Here is a 20,078-nt window from a genome sequence, read left to right as displayed (position 1 = left end):
GGAGGCCCTCCTCAGTGCTCCTGTGGTTCGTGATGCATTTGTAGCGCTATACAAGCAGTTGGGTTTCCTGACATTTTTGGAGAATTACACCAGAGTATCTCAAGGCCTAGGGGCTCCAGGCTTAGCCTGGCTTTTTTAGAGCTGTACTGTCTTTCCCCACTCAAATTGTGGTGAGCATGTCTGGCAAAGCCACATGGAAGCCCAGGATTTAGCGAACAAGAGAGACTCTCCCAAGATGGGTAGGGCTGCCTCACCAGGCTTCCTTTGGGGTTACAGGGGAGGTGTTGGTAGTGAGTTCATCTCCCACCCTTCCCTCCGCTTCCTTTTTCCCATTCCCCCTTCAGGCACATCCAGAACATCGGAGAAATCAAGACTGATGTGGGAAAAGCCAGAGCGTGGGTACGACTGTCCATGGAGAAAAAGTTACTTTCCAGACACCTGAAGCAGCTTCTCTCAGAGCATGAGCTCACCAAGTAAGGCTGCCAAGAGGTTACAAAATACCTGGAGTAGAAGTAGCTCTTGGGAATGGTGGGGGAAGGGACTGGAAACCCCTGTGGGAAAGAGGGGTATTCAGTATGTCATTTCTGCTGAATTCAGCTAAACTCAAATTGCGTATGAAGGTTTTGCAGCATTTCTTCTTCTGCTTCTTTATCTGTAGAATAATGCTGTTATATCTGTTCTCCCTACCTTCTTGATCTGCAAGCTCCCAAAATAGCTTTCTTACAGAAGTAGTGAGAAGGATGGAATCCTCATTGGGTACCTCAGAGTTTTGGGAGTCCTCCTCTCCTTGTAGCTCTCACGGGATTTGTAAACCTCTTGGGCATAGAGCATTTTCTTGGTCTCTTCCCTGTCTTCAGGGGGAATGGATTGTAGAGATAATAAAGAAACTTCTGAGACATCCCCTTATCTCTTTTGTTCTCTCCCGAGCCCAGGGCCAGCCCAGAGTAACCAGGTCCTTGCTCTTTGTCACTCCTAGGAACCACTAAACCTGCAATTCCTTTCTCTTGATTTTATATGCTTTGCATTTTTTCTGTACCCTAGTTACTAGAGGAAGAAGAGGGAGGAAGGCTACCCGCCTCCTCTGCCTCTCAGAGTTTTTCCTTAATATGTTTGGTTCTTTCTTCATTGGCAGACCTGTTGGGCATTTTTCTTTTTGGCATTTCCTTGGGCATCTTTTCATGATATCCTTTATTATGTGACTTCCCTGTGGATGAAAAAGGAGAGGAGTGGACCATGGGGAAATTTTGTGTAAGCAAATTGATTAAACCTGCAGAATCTGTTTTTATTCAAACTGAAAATGTAATTTTTGAACTGCTTATTGTGTGTTTAAACCACAGCAAAAAACCAGGTTTAAAACCTTGCTTGGTTAGAGAGCTCACTTTGAGAGGTTATGAAATAGCAGTTCTTAAAAGGGCTTAAGTGTGGTTCCCTTTAGGGACAAAAAGGTTTAGGAATAAAACTTGAAGATTGGAAGAACAAGTAAAAGAGAACAAGTGAACATTTGAACCTGGAGTTTGGAAGGGAATTGTCGGCATACTGAATTCTAGAGAACAGTTGTTGTCCTGGAAAAATCTGTTGCTGTGTCTGTGTGTGTACCAGGGTCTGACAGGGCAGGAGGGATTCCTGCAGGCTGGTGTGGTCAGGAGAGGCTGCAGGTTGGCAGGAGGACAGGGCAGAGAGGTAGCTGAGAGGTGGTCAAGCCCAGGAACTTGATGAAGTCCAGGACAGTGGAGAGGTCTAGGGCCTGTGAACTGAAAGGCCTAGGCAGGAGCAAACAGGACACAGACCTTGGTGAGGAGGCTGATCTTGGTTCCTTTAAACTGTAGCCCTTGTTAGAGGACAGAAGCTCAGAATTTACTCAGTACATAATAACTTCTCACATGATATTCTGACCCCTGTGCTACTCCAGTGAGTGGGAAACAAGGAGAGCTTTGCTGCCACAGATTGCATTTTGAGTGGGATTCAGGGAGAGAGAAGGGGACACTTCATCAGAACCTACCTATGCCTCCATCCTTTCCTCTTTGATCTTTCTCCTCAGTTTGCATAAAGCTCCAGCCACATCAGGGCACCGCCCCACCCCCACTTCTCAGGATGTCTTCAGCCCTTTCAGGGCCTAGTCAGGAGTTTTCTTTGCCAGCATTTGCCTAGACTCCCCAGAGGCTTGTCCATTCCTCCTCCAGGCACCCACAGCATTTGTTATAGTATTTGTTCATTCCTTTTTTTTTTTTTAACACCAATGGGCTGTGTTATCATATTGATTTGTTTTACCGCTTATTAAAGTTTGCATTGGAGTCATGAACCATGCACCTTTCTCAGTACTCCTTCTCCCTACCTAGGCTCCAAGTTTGGAGTCTTTGTGACTCCTTGTTTGGCTTTACCTCCCACATACACATTTCAGGTCCTTGGCCTCTACTCCACCTGTGTCCTTACCTGCTGCCACTGCCTAGGTTTCACCCTCATGCCCCTTTCACCCTTCAGCGGTGCTAAATTTAAATTTCTTGAAGTTGGTCATGGCTTTCCCTTTACTTCTAAGAAACCTATTACTTGTAGGGCACATTGTAAACTCCCTCACCTGAATATTTAGGGCCTGCCTTCATTTGACTCTAGCCACGCTTTTCAGCCTCACTGCTAACTGATTGCTCCCCTTGGCTCTCAGCTCTAGCCAGACTGGCTTTAATACCCTGTCCCTCTCCTTCTCCTACAGCCTCTGTCTAAACTCATGCTGTCCTTCAGGCCTTCCTGCTCTAGGACCATTGAAGCTCTAAGTGCCCAGAGAGAGCCTTTCATTTGGCAGCTCATTATGGCCTGTCTTACTCTGTGGCCTTTGCCTGACGTATTCATCTAGACTGTATTTGAGGATAGGTGCTTCACTCTCCAGCACCTGCACATAGTAGGCCTTGTTTGGTAAATTATCTGTGGGAAGTACCTTCTAAACTGTCTGGGTAGACCCTCACAGGTCTGTTGAATCCATGCCTCTCCGACAGTCTTGGCAGCCAGGACAGGGACTTTCCTCTGTTCTGAGTGTGTTTCTCTGTGCCTGGGGCCTGTGCATTTATTTCTCTGTGTCCCCACTGCTTGGGGAGGGCAGCATGGCTCTGCAGGCGGAGAGGGCCTGCAGTGTCAGGCAGAAGAGTTGGCCTTTGATGAGGGAGCAGTGGATGAGGGGTGGGGGTGGGAGGAAGTTTGAAAAGAGGGGAAGGACATGATCTGTGCAGCTCTTCCTTGCCTGTGAACTGGATCATTTCACTCCTTGCCTCTGAAGCTGTTCTAGGCTTAAATTCACATTCAGAGCAGTGTTTTGACTCGTGGCTCTCAGGTCTGCTGAGGGTCAGAGACTAGCCCTGGTAAGGAATGATGACCACAGACCTCCTACCATTGCTACTCCCACACCACACACTGGGGTGATGCCCTGTAGAAACCCGGGAGGGCCTGTGCTATCCCTGAGGGAATTTCATTCCAGTCCTCAGGTTAGGAAAGGAGATCTTCCAACTCTGGCACTTTACATTATAGTAACATCAACCGTTGGATACAGGTAGAGTTTGGTTTTTGTGGTTCCTGCTCTAGTTTAAGCCACTTTCCCTCTGGCCCTCAAACAAGGTAGCTGGCTTTGTTCCTTTTTTAGGTTTTATGAAGCTTGACTTCATATACTTCCCTTAGCTGTCTCCTTCCAGGACTGACTTATGCTAGCCTCTTTCCCCTCCTTTGGGCTGGGAGACTGATGCGTTGCCTCCTCTCCGACAGAAAGCTATACAAGCGCTACGCCTTCCTGCGCTGTGATGACGAGAAGGAGCAGTTCCTCTATCACCTCCTCTCTTTCAATGCCGTCGATTACTTTTGCTTCACCAATGTCTTCACAACCATCTGTGAGTAGCCCTGTGCTCCCCACTGGCCTTCTCAGCGCCAGTCTTCATGAGCCTGCCTGAGGCTGTCTCCTTTTTTAAAGAAAAGATTATCGCTTGTACTTTCTTCCGTGGAGATAGAGGTGCATTTGCCCTCCTTGGAGGTGGTTTTTTCCTCCGAAACTTCTTGTTCTGAACTAGGGAGCTCAGTGCTTTTGGCCATTGTGTTGTCACTATGGTCCTTGGCACTGCTCTGGGGGCCTAAGGTAGAGTTGGGTAGGATGGGGTGGTGAAGATCACTGCCCCCTCTGCACACCTGTAAAGAAGTCTCCCTCTTGTTTTGGACTGAGAGAGAGTCATTCAGCATCACAGAAGGTTTCAGACCAACCCCCAGAAAAAACCACTCTTCCTAAAGTAGCAGAAAGAACTCCAGATGGCAGTGGGAGATTTGGGTCCAGGCCCTGTATTACCCTAACTCATTATGTGTCTGTGAGCAGTGTCTGTCCCTGCAGTGGGCCTCAGTCTCCCTATTTGCAGAGTGAGGAAGAAGGTTCAAAATGGTCTAAGGAAGACCTCTGGAGCCAGGATGCTCTGTTTGGTGGGGGGTAGTCTGAATTTGCTCCGTGGAGAGATGTTTGGCCAGTGACCCAGCAGCCTCAGTGGTGTGGACTCTTGTTTCTGTATGACACTCATCCTCACTCTCAGAGACAAGGGTTATAGGCTACAGTAGAAACAGCACTGGACTGGAACCTCAGAGACCTGAGGGGAGCCATTTCCCTCTCAGTGCTTCTGAAGAGGCATTGTGATACCTGCCTGGCCTCTCTGGAGATTGCTGTTAGAGTCCATGAGATGATAGAAAAGTGCTCTGAAAAGTAATTTAGTACAGTGTTGAGTTGGTGATATTGTTTAAGGAGCAGGTTTACTTAGCTCTGAGCTTGCAGTTGGACTTAGATTAGGATGTTTGGGTGGTAACCCTGGGAGGAGTGAGATTGAGGGGAAGATTGGCTAATAGTCTAAGCTGATCAGAGACTAGGTCCTTGGGACCTGCTGCTCCAGGCTCTGAACCAGGAGCTGTAATCATGCCAGCACACGTGGGGCAGGTCAGGGCCCTCTCAGGTATGGGAGGGATTCCTGGTCCCCTCAATGCTTTTGTGGCTTCCCCTAGTGATTCCTTACCACATCCTGATCGTACCAAGCAAGAAGCTGGGTGGCTCCATGTTCACCGCCAACCCATGGATCTGCATATCAGGAGAACTGGGTGAAACACAGATCCTGCAGATTCCCAGGAACGTGTTAGAGATGACCTTTGAGGTATGTATTATCTGGACCTGGGGACCACAGCCCCAGGCTCTGTGGAGATCTGAGTTTCAGCAGCTACTTTGGGGAGCTTTCTGCAGGGTTTTACTGAGGCCTTGCTCTGTACAGTGTTATGCTTCAGCACAGCTGACCTGTCCCAAAGTGATCAGAGGCCAGAGCCAAGGGTTGACCCAAGGAGTTTAGACCCTGTCTAAATGGTCTCTGGCTGAAACGCACTTACCCATCTGGATTTGCCTGCCTCCTTGTCCATGGTGAGTTGAGAAATCCCCAAGAGTTCTTTCAGCTGCTGAGCCCAAGTGTTCACAGAGACCTCAGCCTGCTGTCCCACTTCCAGAGCCTTCTGCTCCCAGGCCCTAGTCTTCCTCCAGGGAGTAGGCTGTTTCATTCTCAGCATCGTCCTTGTGAGATAGTGCTGTACCCGCATCTCTGGTGGTAGGGGAAGCATGAGCTCTGCTCCTGCAGATACTGGGGGCCAGGTTGCAGGCAGCCAGTCAGATCTGTGCCTCTAAGGTGTTTTGCTCTTTTCTCCTATTTTCTTGACCTACCTCATCTTCTCTATTTGGCTCTTCTCTCACAGTGCCAGAACTTGGGGAAGCTCACCACTGTGCAGATAGGCCATGATAACTCTGGGCTGTATGCCAAGTGGCTGGTGGAGTATGTGCTGGTCAGGAATGAGATCACTGGACATACCTATAAGTAAGTGTTCCCTCGGCTATGCCCTAAGACAGTGGGGCTTGGTGTACTCCCAGAGGCTGGGTTTGATGCTTGGTTATGTGGGGTTGTCAGGGAGACCTTTTAGGTTGTCATAGGCTGAGGCAACTTCCTGTTTGGCCCTGCCTCATGCCCTGAAAAGAAATAGAAGGGTTTTCCAAGTGAGGGTGTATGATACCGCTGTGGCTTCCCTAATGCTACATGGTGGGATGATGAGCAGGGCCTTGAGGGATTCCCAACCGGCTTTCAGAGCTGATCCCCAGGGATTGGCTTTGTTGATGGTTCTTGCTGAGCAGCAAGGGGAAGGAAGCTGGAGGAGCTGGAGCTCTGACGTGTTGCCTGACCCTCAGGTTCCCATGTGGCCGGTGGTTGGGGAAGGGCATGGATGATGGAAGCCTGGAGCGGGTCCTGGTTGGGGAGCTGCTCACATCCCAGCCCGAGGTGGATGAGAGACCGTGCCGGACCCCGCCCCTGCAGCAGTCTCCCAGCGTCATCCGGAGGCTCGTTACCATCTCACCCAACAACAAGCCCAGTGAGTGGGAAGCGGGGCTGGGCCCTCATGCTGCCCAGCCTGGGGAACAGGCAGATTTCTGGGAGCCCTGATAAGGGAGCCCAGATCCCAGCCTGTGCAGCTGCCTCAAGGACCACCTTTGCCAGCAAAGCAGCCTCAGGCAGTTGTCACCCTCCTCATGCATCAGTGGGAGGATTCAGCACTCTCTTTGGAGGACTGGAAGGAGAGGGGAGCTCCTGAAGCCTGACCTGGGTCCTCTGTGCTATTTGTATGTGGTCCTACAGAGGAGAGGGGTCTACTTTCTGGCCTTTCCCTTCCTGGTTCCTGGGCTTCACAGTCTAAGTTTTGGTTGCCAAAAATTCCAGGGCAAAGTGGAGATTAAATTTTACCAGCATCTCTTAGAGACAGAACTCTAAGGTATTAGTTTTTGCTTTTTGTCCCAAGATTTTAGGAAGGGCTAGCTCAGCAGAATTGGGTGGGCAAGGGCCACTTCCCAGGGTCCAGGCTGACATACCTTTCCTGTGGGCCTTCCCTGTGTCCTCAGTCTTTTGCTTAGTCAGCTAAGCACTGCTAATCTCCAACACTGGTTAGAGATAACTGCTTGATTTTTATCAGAGCTGAACACTGGGCAGATCCAAGAGTCCATCGGCGAGGCGGTCAATGGCATCGTGAAGCATTTCCATAAGCCTGAGAAAGAGGTGAGCCTCCCTGCCCTCCAGCCCAGGATTTTACAGTGAATAAGAGAGAATGATCTTGTCCCAGGCCCATATGCTGTGGACAGCCCAGCGCGGAGTGTGTGCCTTGATTAGTTTGAAATTGAGCAGATTCCTACCCCCGGAGGCTTCTTTTAGGGTTATCCCGTTTTCCTTAAACACTGACAAACCATCAGAGTCCCTGGGCGTCCAGTGAACCGTGTGTATTTCTGTCCTCTTCTGGATTTGTCTTGTCTCCCTGAACAGTGGCCGCATGGGCTTTGTCCCCTGTTGGGGACTCAAGGTTCTTCATCTGTTCATTCAACAGCTGTTCACTGAGAGCTACTCTGAGACAGACCCTGCCAGACGTTGAGGGGGGGCTAGACAAGGTTCCTGCCTGTCTTTTGCTGCCCTCCCAGGTATGGGCGGTGGGTTTGGGATGAAGTGGTGGGAGGACATCTTACTGAGGTGAGCTTGGGCACTCTCCCCTGTTTCCTTCTATAGCGAGGTAGTCTGACGCTACTGCTTTGTGGAGAATGTGGCCTTGTCTCGGCCCTGGAACAGGCTTTCCAGCATGGATTTAAGTCACCGCGGCTCTTCAAAAATGTTTTCATTTGGGATTTCTTGGGTAAGTTGGGCTAGGGTGTGAGGGTAGGAAAAGCGTGGGTGCAGAGACATGGGGAATCATCAGTCTAATGTGGGTGCTGACCACTGGGGTCTGAGGTGCAGAGGCCAAATCAGGTGACTCTCAGGTTAGATCTGTTGTTTGTCTGCTTTAGCTTTTCTTGAAGGTAATGACAGAAGCTCTCCCACCTTTCACACCTAACCTCCTGAGAACTGGACAGAAAAGATTTTTTCTAGGCTTCTTTTCTATAATGCAGGCTTAGGTGACGCATCACACTTCATGCTCATAGATCCAAAAGGCCAGTTGATAGTATTGGAGTTCAAACCCTATGTTACAGCCACCTGGAGAATTTTCATGCAAGAAGCTTCTCCCTCGTTTGAGATTTGTAGATACTGACAAGTATATATAGAATAGATAAACAAGTTTATACTCCGTAGCACAGGGAAATATATACAAGATCTTGTGGTAGCTCATGGTGAAAGAGAATATGAAAATGAATATATGTATATTCATGTATGACTGAAGAATTGTGCTGTATACGAGAAATTGACACAACATTCATTGTAAGCTGACTATAACTCAATAAAATTAAAAATAAATAAATAAAATTAAAGGGAAAAAAAAAAGCTTCTCCTTTAAGAGTTTTGTTTTATCTTCAGACTAGAGAAAGGACCATCTTTATATCAAGGGCCACATAGAGAAATTTAAAACATAAAGATAGGAAACAGAAGGATCATTTTGAAATGTGACCAGTGATGTCAGAACACTCATGTTATTCTCATTAAGTTACCTGCATTGACATAGAGAGACCCATGGCAAGTAGCCTGCAGAACAATGAGGGATAGGTTGGATTTGAGAGCCTTTGTCACTGGAAAGCTTCTCTCCTCTTCACAGAAAAAGCACAAACCTATTACGAGACTTTGGAGCAGAATGAACTTGTCCCTGAGGAAAACTGGCATATGAGGGCCCGGAACTTCTGCCGATTTATCACTGCGATCAACAACACTTCCCGGAACATCGGCAAGGATGGCAAGTTTCAGATGCTGGTGTGCTTGGGAGCCAGGTACTGCAGCCTCCCGGCCCAACATGCACACAGCCAGCCTTGCAGGTGGTGCTGGAGGCCTAGTGTGGTGCAGGGGGTGGGGAGTGCCTAATGACCAGGTGCCTTTGGGCAGGTGAGGCCTTGGAGGGCTTCATAGAGGCTCTTCATTTCCTTCCTGTACCATGCATGTTTGTGGGGTGGGGATGAGAGCATGTGTGTAACTGGGGAGGATGCACCACATTTTGATGGGAAGGAATAAAAGTACCCCAATGACAAAATGTGAAACAGAGTATATATATATCTAGTCATTGCTTCAACAAACATTTGAATGTGCCAGGCCTCATGGAAGGTGTGGAAATAGACTGAATAAAACAGGGTCCCTACCATTTAGAAGTTCAGTTGTCCTAATTAAATACAGAAGTTTGGGAGAGTTCAAAAAAGTCCACATTCATAATGCGTTGCTGAAAATGTAGAGGAGAAAGATCAGAGAAGGCTTCGGGGAGGAGGCAATATTTGAGGTGAGCCTTAAGGGAAGGGTAGAAGTAGGGAGGGAGCTTGAAGCAGTCAGAACTAGCAGAGAGGCCTAAAAGGAAGCAAAGGATGTAGAGTTAGGAAATAACAGGTAGAATGTGGGAAGGGCAGTAGTGGGAAATACTGAAAGAAGGATGAGGGGCCAGGAGGAGCTGGGACAGAGTTGATTTTTAATCAGGGGACTGAAACGATATAATTTGATCTCATGGATGGTATGCGTCAGAGTGTGCAAGACTGTTTGGGGTTATTCCACTGGGTCAGGTGAGAGCACGAAAGCCAAATTAACAAAGCAATTTTTGTTTGGGGCAGGAGTTGGCATGGTGGTTAAAAACAGACTCTGGAACCAGATTCACCAGGTTCACATCTCAAATCAGCCACTTACTAGCTGTGTCCTTTGAGCAAGCTGTGTGACCTCTATCAACCTCAGTTTCTTCATCTATAAAGTGGGGATAATAATAGCACTAATTCACCTACCTCATACAGGGCTGCCATGAAGGTTAAATCTTTCATAACAGTGCCTGGCACATGCTGAGTGCTGTGTGGACATCAGCTCATAGTAGTACTCCTGGTGGTGATAGCTGTGGCAGGAGTGATGCTCTAGGAGAGATTGGCTGTTGAGCTCGAGGAAGTGGTACTGACTGGAGGTGATACCTGGTTGGTGCGGTCTGGGCAGGGGGAGACAGGGTAGGAGGAGCAGGCCTTGTGGGAGATGAAAGGGCCTGTTGGGTCAGATTGGGTTGGCATCCCTGGGCTTGGGTAGCCCCCCTTGGGAGCCTTTAAAGCCATGTAAGGAGTCTTTGACAAGTGCTCATAGGGGAGGGAAAAAGGGCTATGGGGCATTACCTGCTTTGTCACCTTCAGACTTCGTTCAAGGAGTGATGGAGCAGGTTTCCTCCTCTGGCCTTGCACTAACCGTCTCCCTTCCCTTCCCTTCGGACCCATTTGAACTGATCCTTCCCTGCCAGAGATCACCTCCTACACCACTGGATTGCCCTGCTGGCTGACTGCCCCATCACCGCACACATGTATGAGGATGTGGCGCTGATCAAAGACCACACACTTGTCAATTCCTTGATCCGCGTGCTGCAGACACTGCAGGAGTTCAACATCACGCTGGAGACCTCCCTTGTCAAGGGCATCGACATCTGACCTCCCGGCACCAGCTAGCAGCAGGACCCAGAAACTCGCCCTGCAGCTCTGACCCTTCTTTCCAAAGGGACTCAAGCGAGTTGTGCAGGAGATGGAGAGGAGATGTACACTTACTGTAAAAAGAAAAGTAGAGGATTTTTGGAATAAATAATCTATTTTAGAGTTTATTTGCCGATTTGCTTTTTACACACTTTCATGTGAAAGAGTGATAGGGAGAGGGAGACGAGGTTGGTACCGCTTATTTTGAAGCTGGTGCCCTCCCTCGCCGTGGCTGTGGCCCCGTGCTGTAGCCTGCGGCCTCCCTGGACTGAGCCTGCAGCGCGTGCGGGGCAGTTCTGCTTCCTTGCCCCGCAGCGTTAATGAGGCCATTCCACATTGTTTTTAAACTAATGTTTTCTATGTTAACATTATTATGGATATTTGGCTTTCACGGGCCACACACAGGTGTGCTGAGCAGGAAGCCCCAGGCTCCAATCAAAGGGATTTTTAGTAGTGCCTCTACAAGCACTGATGAGTCAGCCCCACATCTTTTCTTTTTTTGTCAGTATTATTTGGAAAGGAGACATGCTGGGATGTTTCATCGTGCAGAAAATCATGTTTCCTCGTGGCACACAGTTGCACAGAAGTAAACATAAGCATGTTTTAACAGGTTTTCCTTTTTTTTTTTAGTATTATTTATTTAATCCTCCATTGTGTGTTTTAAGTCTGTCTTTTTCTTTTTTCTTTCTTTTTTTTTTTTTAAGGAGAGAAAAAGCTTGTCACAGTCTAACTGGCTATGTTATTATTGTTAAATTTATGTTGTTTTGCACTTAGAAACCAGCTGCAGTATGGCTCATTTAATAAACACCTGAAACAAAACTGTGTGGGTCCTTGACTTTTATGGGGATTTGTGAGCAGTGGGCGGCAGAGGGTGCAGTTTGGTCCGTCTCAGAGGACCGGGCTGTAGTGTCATGTCCCCTCCACAGGACTGCCCAGAGGGGCTCACGTCACCTGGGTCCTACCCACTGCAGTGCCAGGAGCTTTCATGGCTGTTCAGGAGGGATGCAGACAAGGTTTAATTTCCCACTACACGGAGGAGGAGGCCAAGGCACAGCGGAGAAAAGAACTGGCCAAGGTTACAGAGGTCGTCACTTGACCGAGACAGGATGGGCCTTTTCTTCAAGGGTAAGAAAGACTAGTTGTGGGAACACAGGGCACGTGAAGCCCTGTGTGCCCTCAGGAAATAAAGCTTTTTCTTGAGGAAAAGATTTGCTTTTTCCAAGGATGGCAGGTGATCTAGCTTTATGAGGGCCCTGGGAATCACTTTCCTTTGGTTTTGTTCTTGAACCAAGCTGCTTTGGCAAGAAGCTCAGGAAATGTGACACGATCAAGTGCAGCACCTCAAGCCAATGTCCTCTTCTATGCTTCCCTGATTTTGCATGTTGTGTTCCCTCTGCCTGGAATGCCTCCCCTCATGTCCACTTCTGTTCATTGTTCAGGGCTTACTTTAGGAGTCACCTACTAACTCCCCTTGGGTACGGTTAATTGTCCCCTCATTGTGCTCCTGTAGTTTCTCAGACGCTAGGACTTCCTCTCTGGGGAGTCATTGTCTCCTTTCACGTTGGGCCCACTCTCGAGACTTAGCACCTAGAGAGTGAGACGGCCTCCTGTTCATATCCCTCCCTGGTGACTGGCAGTGCTCAGGGAAGGCTTTTTGAAGAGGTGAGGAAAGGGACTGGGACAGCTGCAGTGCAATATCCTGCCGGCAGGGGGTGTGCGTGGGCCACGGGAGCCTCCTGGGTTCTTTGGAAGTTGGGGAGGCAGGCAGGCAGGGCCTCTGGAGCATATGTATATTGTAGGCCTAGGACAGAGATGACCTCAAGCCGGATGTTTTACACACATACCTCTCCCTTTTCCTCACAGGTCTGCAGGGGAAGTTTAGATTATCCCCGGTTTATAGGTGAGGAAATTGAAGTTCAGAGAAGTTTCGTCACACTTGCCCATGGCTACATACAGCATATAAGTAGTTTGCAGTTATCAGAACTATCTAACTCCAAGCCTTTCTATTGACAACTACTCCTTTATTTGATTCAGGTGTCTCTGTTCAGATGTCCTCAAACCTATCCTGACCACTCTATCAAATCACTTTTTAGCCTCTATTCTGCTTTATTTTTCTTCCCAACATCTACAATCATTATATGAATTATTTGCTAGTTCTAAATGTAAGTTTTATGAGGGAGGAACCCAGTCCACTTTGTTCACAAAGTAGTAACTGATACATGGGGTGTATCTAGTAGGTATCTGTGGAACACATGAATTCATTTGAATTCATTGGCAGTGGTTAACATTACAGACTGTGGAGCTAGTCTTTTTTGTTTTTTGTTTTTTTTTTTTTTTGGTTGAATCCTTGCTTTGCTACAGGGACCCAGAGCAAGCTATGTAACTTTGCTGAACCTCAGTTTACTCACCATTGATGAAATGGGAATGATAATAATTGTGGCTGCCTCATAGTCTTGTTGTAAGGACTAAATGACTCTCATATATGCCTGGAACAGGGTCAAGTGTGTATAAATGTTGGTTGTTGTTATTACCCTATTGTATCAAGCCCTGTCCTGGTTCTTGACTGAGACCTAGATCCATCCTCGAGGGGCTCAGAGGTAAGTGCTCCAGTGGAGTATGACACCAGGGAAGATATTGACCACGATGAGTTGTGCTTAGGATGGAGGATTGTCGGAAGAGTGGACATTGCATGTTGAGCGAACAGCATGGGCAAAGGCATGGAGACGGGAGGGTGCCTGCCAGATCGTGAAGCTTGGGGACGTCTAGTGCTAGCGTCCAGTCTGAGACTAGGCAGAGAGCAGATTTGTGGGCCCCACATCTACAGGGTGGGTGACAAGGAAAAGGCTGACAGGTATCCCAGGGCCTTGAACATTGCTGGTTCTCAGTAGATGTGGACTGAGTGAATGGACGAACACATGCTTCAGGCACAAAACCCAGAGCCACGGCTCCTGTGTGTGGCATTCCTTGTGCATATTAACACCTGGGAAAAATGCTACTGCTGCCCTGGGCCCTCCTTATCTGACTTGAGATGCGGGCACCTGTGGTCAGAGCACAACTGCTGGGCTGAGACGTGACACCTCCATGTCCCCAGTGCAGCACGTGGCCTGAACAAGTTACTGGCGACACGTGCTCGTAACCAAAGTGTATGGTCTACAGCACAGCAGACTCACCCATGAGAGGGCCACGTACATCATAGGAGCAAGAAGAGGAGTGTCATTTGGGAAACCTGGGAGTACTTCTCTATCTTCTGCTTTTAGGTGCTGATTACCTGAGCCAGTTAGAATTAAATTTACTTCCTGGATGTGGTGATGGGTCTAACTTACACAACCATCCGGCGGGTTCCGGCTCTGTGTGGTGGGTGTACAGCACCCAGCATTTGGTTATTTGCCTCAGTGGAGGGTGCTAGCAGCCTCGGTCAGCCAAAAGCAGTGAAGAAGCAACACCCTTTCCAGCAGACACTTCTGAGAAGGTAAGTGTGAATCATGTTTTATAAATCAGGGCTCTCCTGGAACCATCTATCTGTCAACTTCCAACAGCTGATTGTACTCTAAATGTCTCACTTCCCACTGTGTTTTGTTTTAAAATCTGCCGTAAATCCTTTTTAGAATGACATGATGTAAGAGAACAAACATGTTCGGTATAACTCAGTGTTTCAAGGACCCTTGAGTTGTCTGCCTCTCCAGCAGCTCTGGGTAGATCAAGTGCATTCAGTTTGCTCAGCAAGCAGCCATTTCTGCCTCAGCTTCTGCACCTTCTCTAACTCAGTGCTTCTCAGATGCTGAGATTTTAGAGACCAGTCAGTAAACAAGCAAGCAAATGAACTCAGTGAATGGTTGTGTAGCAAGCACCCTTCTAACCACTACCCAGGTCAGGAATAGAGCTTTACCAGCCTCCCCGATTCCCCAACCCAGGCCCAGCTTCCTCCCTCCTTCCAACTTCTTGACCTTTACAGTAACCACTTCTTAAGTTTCTTTATCACCCAAGTGTTTGTCCCTACACACTATAGGTTAGTCTTACTGCCTTTTTAAAATAAGTTGATACATCTCAATCTAAAGGATTAATCTTTAATCTAAATCTCTACCCCTTTCTTTTCCTTACAGTTTCTCTGTTGAGGATCCTGGGCCATTTGATCTGTAGTTTTCCACAGCCTGGATTTTGCTAGTTTCACACCTGTGGGTGCAGTTCATTGTGCTCCTTTATTCTCTGCCCTTCCTGCAGATCAGCAGCTAGAGCCAGAGACCTGGTTCATCTCAGGTTAGATCCCTCTGATGAGACTCTAGGTGATGGGTTCTCACTTTCCAGGAGGCACGTTGTGTCTGGTGTCCACTTTTGCTGCTGTTAGCAGCACTGATGCTCAACACCTACATCTGGTATGTAATTCTCTGGGGGTTGCAACAGGGGGGTATTTTATCTTTTTGTTTTCATTTATTAGATGGAATAATTTTATAAGGAGATACCATCCCTTGTCTGTATGATTTCTCAGCAGAGTTTATGTAGGAAAGGCAGGGTAAGTGCTTAATTCTTTCCTTTTATTTACTCAACTTTTAAGATAATGGACTGGACTAGTTCCCTGCTTTCCTCAGAAGGTGGCTATTTTTAAAAAATATTATGAACTCATGAATTTAAACATCTGATGGGTTTTATTTCATTGTAATTTTTATTTTTATTGCCCTGTCTTGGCTGTTGGATGCCTCTTCAAGCTGGCTCCTGAGTTGTTTGCCGTGATCCTGGTGTTGCTCTCTGGGATTTCAAGATATCCCAAGCTCCTCTTGTACATTCGGTGTCCTAAACTTGGAATCAGCTATTTCTCTGAGAAGCCCTTGGTTTCACATATGTTTTAGCCAGGCAGCCCTGCCACCTCCTGCTGTTTAGGCTCCATTATCTCTGCCAGCATGGTGACTCCTCTCTTGTCTGCTGGTCCTCAGACACAGAGTGCAAAGTGCCCTGGTGGCAGCTGGGCTTGTAGTTCAATGTACCAGGACCTACAGAATGAGTTCTGTGTTCCCTGGGGAGAGTGTGCCTTCTTTGGAGATCAGTACTTCCAACCCACAGAACCCAGAGTTGCAGAAACTGGAAGCACAATGTCCCTCAACAGGTCCTTGGAAGTGATGATAAGTGTGGAAGTGATGATGAGTGTGTGCACTCCTCCTGCCCCTTGGTTCCTGGACCCATGTGTTATTCCTTAGGGACACAGCACAACATAAAAGTCTCTGATTTAATGCATATACCAGATCCTGAAGGATGGTACCCCACCCTTGCAGATTATTGCTTCAGATTTTGAAGGTAGTGCTTCCATTGTGCCCTCAATAGGCCATTCCAGTGCTCTTAGATGTTGGTAGCTTCTGGATGGTGCAATAAAAAAAATCTATATCTATAAATCACCAGTAGATCCTAATGTCATGGGCCCACTTTCTAACTTCCTTAACTGTGAAGTGCATATGCTGGTTGGATATTATGCTGGTTGGAATTCCATACCTGAGGATCAGGTACTCTCTAAGCTTCTGGATATTGGTGCTGGCTGAGGTTCTGTGGGCAGAAAAGGCAAACCTATTTCCAGGATACATCTCTATCCCTGTGGATCAACTGGTGGCCTTCCCAGGAAGGAAGGGGTCTGATACAGTTGATTTGCCACCAAGTGGCCAGTGGTTTCCTCAAGGAATGGTGCCAAATCTGGAGCTCAGGATTGGTCTCTTTCGTGGGCAGACTGGACACTGAGAAGCAGCAGTAGCTGAATTAGCTTTGGTATGTGGGAATCTGTGCTGGTGGGCCTATGCCTACACTCCATCTCTGTCCAATGACCAACTCTATTCATGTGCTTATTGTGCCAGTTCCAGGATGGCCAGTGACAAAGTGGCTGAGTCTTAATCTGCTTAGTTCAGTTTTTTTCTGTGGTGGATGCTGTCTGCTGGGTGCTCATGAGTGTGACACCAAAATCTCTATAACTGCCAGCTACTTCTAAATGTCCTCCCGCATGTCTCCTACCCCAAACTTTCTTGTCCCCAGTCCTCCAGACCCTTTCCTTCCAGTCCCCTAACTAAGCCGGCTAGACCACTGGCCACTGCCCGGGAATGTATGTGTATCTAGCCTCCTGTGTATTGCTCTGCTTCTATAAGCAGGGGCACCATTTGCAGCTCGTTGGGAAGATTTCCCCTTGATCTCCATTGCTTCCCACTGCCTTTCAAGGCAGCTCCTGAATGTGACTATCATGCAACCACTGTCCTTTTTGGCTTCCACCCACATACCAAGCTGACCCATCAGCAAACCAAGTGAGGTTACCATTTTCATCTTACAATGAACTACTGCTGGCTGCACCTGACTTTATGACTTGGCCAGTCTGACAGTTCATAACAGGAAGTTCTTAGTGTATTTTTACTTGATGCTCACAGTCAAGCATTTCATCTAAACCAGGGCCTGGTCACATGCCAGGAGCTGTTTCTCAAGAGGTATATAATTCTTTGCTGTAGGTGGCATAATGTTGCTCCAGAATCCCATGGGCCTACTTTGTGATCCTTTCCCTGGGGCTTGCAATGAGCTCTGCATTGCTTCTTTACCCATCATTGACACTGCCAACACTGTAGAGCCAGCAGGAATGTATGACCCAAATGACAGGCTATTTGCTAGCAGTCTGGACCTCTTGCAGAGCCCTCTCCTGCTCCGGGCCCCACTCAAAGCTGACACTTTTTGTGTCACAAGAGAAGAGTTCCTAGGTGTGGAATGGGTGACCTCCAGAGCTCAAAGAGGCCTTTCAAGTGCTGTGTGTCCTTTGTGGCAGAGGATGCAAGTGACATCAATCTGTCTTTTAATTTGAAGGGGATATTTTGGCATACCTGTGACCACTGGACACCTAAAAGCTTCACTGAGGTGGCAGGTCCATAAGTCTTCATAGGGTTTATCACCCATCTTCTGGAGCACGTGTGTCTTAAAATCTCCAATAAACTAGCCACCTCTTGCTTTTCCCACTCAGTCACTATGATGCAGTCAATGTGATGGGTCTGTGTGATATTCTGTGGGATGTCCATATGGTCCAGATCTCTTTGGACTGTATTATGACTGAAGGCAAGAGACTTAACCTGGTTCTGGGAGAAAAGTGTAAATGAATATTATTGTCTGTTCCACTTGAGTGTGAACTGTTTCTGATCCTCTTGTTCAGATGGATAGAGAAGACCACATTCACCAACTCAGTGGCCTCATACTGAGTCGTATCTGAAGCCTGACCGGTCTGCTCTAGCAAGTGTATCTGGCACAACAATTCCTATTAGGGCTACAACTTGGCTGAACTGTGGTGGCCTACAGTCTTTCTCCAGGATCCATCTGGTATTCCAGGGCCCAGACCAGTGAATTAAATTGAGTCATAGTAGGAACCACCACCCCTGCATCCTTTAGGTCTTTAGTGGTGGCATTAATCTCTGCCAGCTTCCTCCACTACAGATTGTGATATTGTTTTTAAATTTTAATATCTTGGCTAGGAGGGGGCAGGGAGCAATTTTAGACACTTCTATTTAGTTTCCCCCACTACTGATTTTCCTGATTCCCTGGGCTAAGGACTCAATGTTGGGGTTACTCTAATTGTCAAATGTATCAATTCCAATTATACACTTGGGGATCTTGGGTATTACACTTGGGTGGATCTGTTGAACCAGTGGACTGAAATTGTGCTTTAGTCAGTACTCTATTTACTACCCAGCCCTGGAAGTCCCCACTCTGATAGGGAAGTTAGGGAGAGGCATGATGGTCTCTGTGTGTTAATGTCAGCTCAGATTCTCTGTCCAATAGTCCTTGAAATACCCTTTCCCCAGTGTACAGTCACCTGGGTAAATGGCCATAGGTTATTTCTAGACTCCTGGAGGAATCTTTATAGTATATACATGTCACTGGGTCTTAGGGACTGGCTTTATCTTAAGTTGATGGGTTCTGGATCGAAATATTGGCTCAGATCTGGGAACTGAGCAAAGGATCGTGACTTTCTATATAGGTGACCACCCTCTGCTCCTCCATCTTTGCCTTCTTCTAGTTGTAGATGTTAAGCAGCTCCCCTGTTGGCTGTTTGGCTGCCATAGACTCATGTTCTATTAACCATCTTCATAAGTCCCTGCTGGTCAGGCTTCCTTAACTACCTTTCCAACCTTGCAAAGCTTTAAGGAGTGACCTCCTGGCACCTGGAGGTTAAGCTCCACCACCTGGCCTCTGTTGCTTTGGGTGCCTCATCATTTCCATGGTGTTTCTGAGCCATCTCTGTGGCTGCCTCTCTGTCAACCCTGCCCTGCAGGAGAACTGTCACTGACCTTCTTTGTGGAGCTGGTATCCTCCTCACCGGGGCATTCATGATGCCTTGGGGGATGGTGTTTCCAGCAGGCCCTCTCATGGGACATAACCATCTGGTGGGTCTTCTGACCTCAGATAATACATCAACTATGCTCCCAGATTCAAGGTTCCCTTGAAGGAGCTCTGAGTGTCACATCTTTATGGCCATAAACTAAATGCTCTACCTTATAACCTTCATTTACTGTTAGTTCTATAAGCAACCATATATTTAATGCTCCTCACTAGGCCTTATGTTGATGTTCTTAAGTCACTTGGTTGTCTGATACTTATTCTTTAATAAATTCCTTAGGAAGTATCCATAGGGCTCATTCATATTATTCCCAGAGCTCTTCCATATTTTACTTGAAGATCAGTTTTGCTGGATATTAAATCCTTGGCTCACATTTTCTCTCCTTGGATATCTGAAATACATTACTCTGTCTCTGACATGAGGTGTTACTGTCAAAATTCCAGTGATCATTTTGTTTCTTTTTAAAGTCACATGATTTTTTTTTTGCCTAAATACTTAAAGGATTTTCCCTTTTTCTTTAAAGTTAAGTAATTTTAATAAAATACACCTTGATGTTGGTTTTTCTAAGTCAGTAATCTGAGGTACCTGCTATGCTCTTCCAGTGTGAGAGGTCTTGGGTAGTTTTCCTTCCATTGTGAACATAACACCCATCTTGGAGGAAATAGGTGCTCTGACACAGGTCATGCTTTTTGTGGTTTGATTCCAATTTAAAGATTTAGACAACATCTTGACATCTCTGCTGATCAGATACTCTCTTAGCTCTGTGTGGGCCTGCTGCTGCTCTGCACACTGAGAGAAGGGTCTTGTTCACAGATGGTCCAGTGGGTTGGCATGGTCCAGTCTTCTGGCCTGACCCTTAAAACAACAGAGGGTATTTTCATTCACTTTTCCATTCATTTATCCAACAAATATTTACTGAGTCCCAATTATGTGCCAGCCACCATTCTAGGCACTTAAGAAGCAATGGTGAGCAAATCCTATACAGTAAAGTACATTCCTTCAAAATAATCTAAGGTTAAGGGGAGTGGGTGGGAGTGTAGGGGAAATAAGGTTGGCTGTGAATTTTTAATTGCTGAAGCTGGGTGAGGTACATGGAAGTTCATTATACCAACTTCTCTACTTCTGTGCATTTGAAACTTCCCATGATAAAAAGATTTAAATACATATGTCATTCTTGTCTTTAGGCACTTTGTGGTCTAATGAAGAGATAGATATTAATTTTTAAAAAGCACACAAATGTCAAGTTGCAACTGTGACAAGTTCTATGAAGATACTCAATGCTATGACAGC

At 47.1% G+C, this 20,078-nt stretch overlaps 1 protein-coding gene across 3 annotated transcripts in view; it reads left to right on the top strand.

Annotated features, from left to right (window-relative positions):
* Positions 1-11,275, top strand: part of DENND5A (DENN domain containing 5A) — a 76,095-nt gene extending 64,820 nt beyond the window's left edge. For 2 of the 3 annotated variants that reach the window (XM_072969480.1, XM_072969482.1), the window contains 9 exons: positions 345-473; positions 3,742-3,863; positions 5,005-5,150; positions 5,734-5,852; positions 6,218-6,399; positions 6,994-7,076; positions 7,575-7,698; positions 8,590-8,758; positions 10,234-11,275. In XM_072969480.1, coding sequence (XP_072825581.1) covers positions 345-473; positions 3,742-3,863; positions 5,005-5,150; positions 5,734-5,852; positions 6,218-6,399; positions 6,994-7,076; positions 7,575-7,698; positions 8,590-8,758; positions 10,234-10,417 — 1,258 coding nt within the window. In that variant the 3' untranslated portion in view covers positions 10,418-11,275. The remainder of the gene's footprint in view (positions 1-344; positions 474-3,741; positions 3,864-5,004; positions 5,151-5,733; positions 5,853-6,217; positions 6,400-6,993; positions 7,077-7,574; positions 7,699-8,589; positions 8,759-10,233) is intronic. The other variant, XM_072969481.1, reaches the window with a different exon arrangement.
* The last annotated feature ends 8,803 nt before the right edge of the window (positions 11,276-20,078 follow it).

The sequence above is a fragment of the Vicugna pacos genome, chromosome 10 (assembly GCF_048564905.1).
Source record: "Vicugna pacos chromosome 10, VicPac4, whole genome shotgun sequence".
Lineage (NCBI taxonomy): Eukaryota > Metazoa > Chordata > Mammalia > Artiodactyla > Camelidae > Vicugna > Vicugna pacos.
The sequence above is the reverse complement of the archived record's forward strand: the minus strand, read 5'-3'. Positions and strand labels throughout refer to the sequence as shown.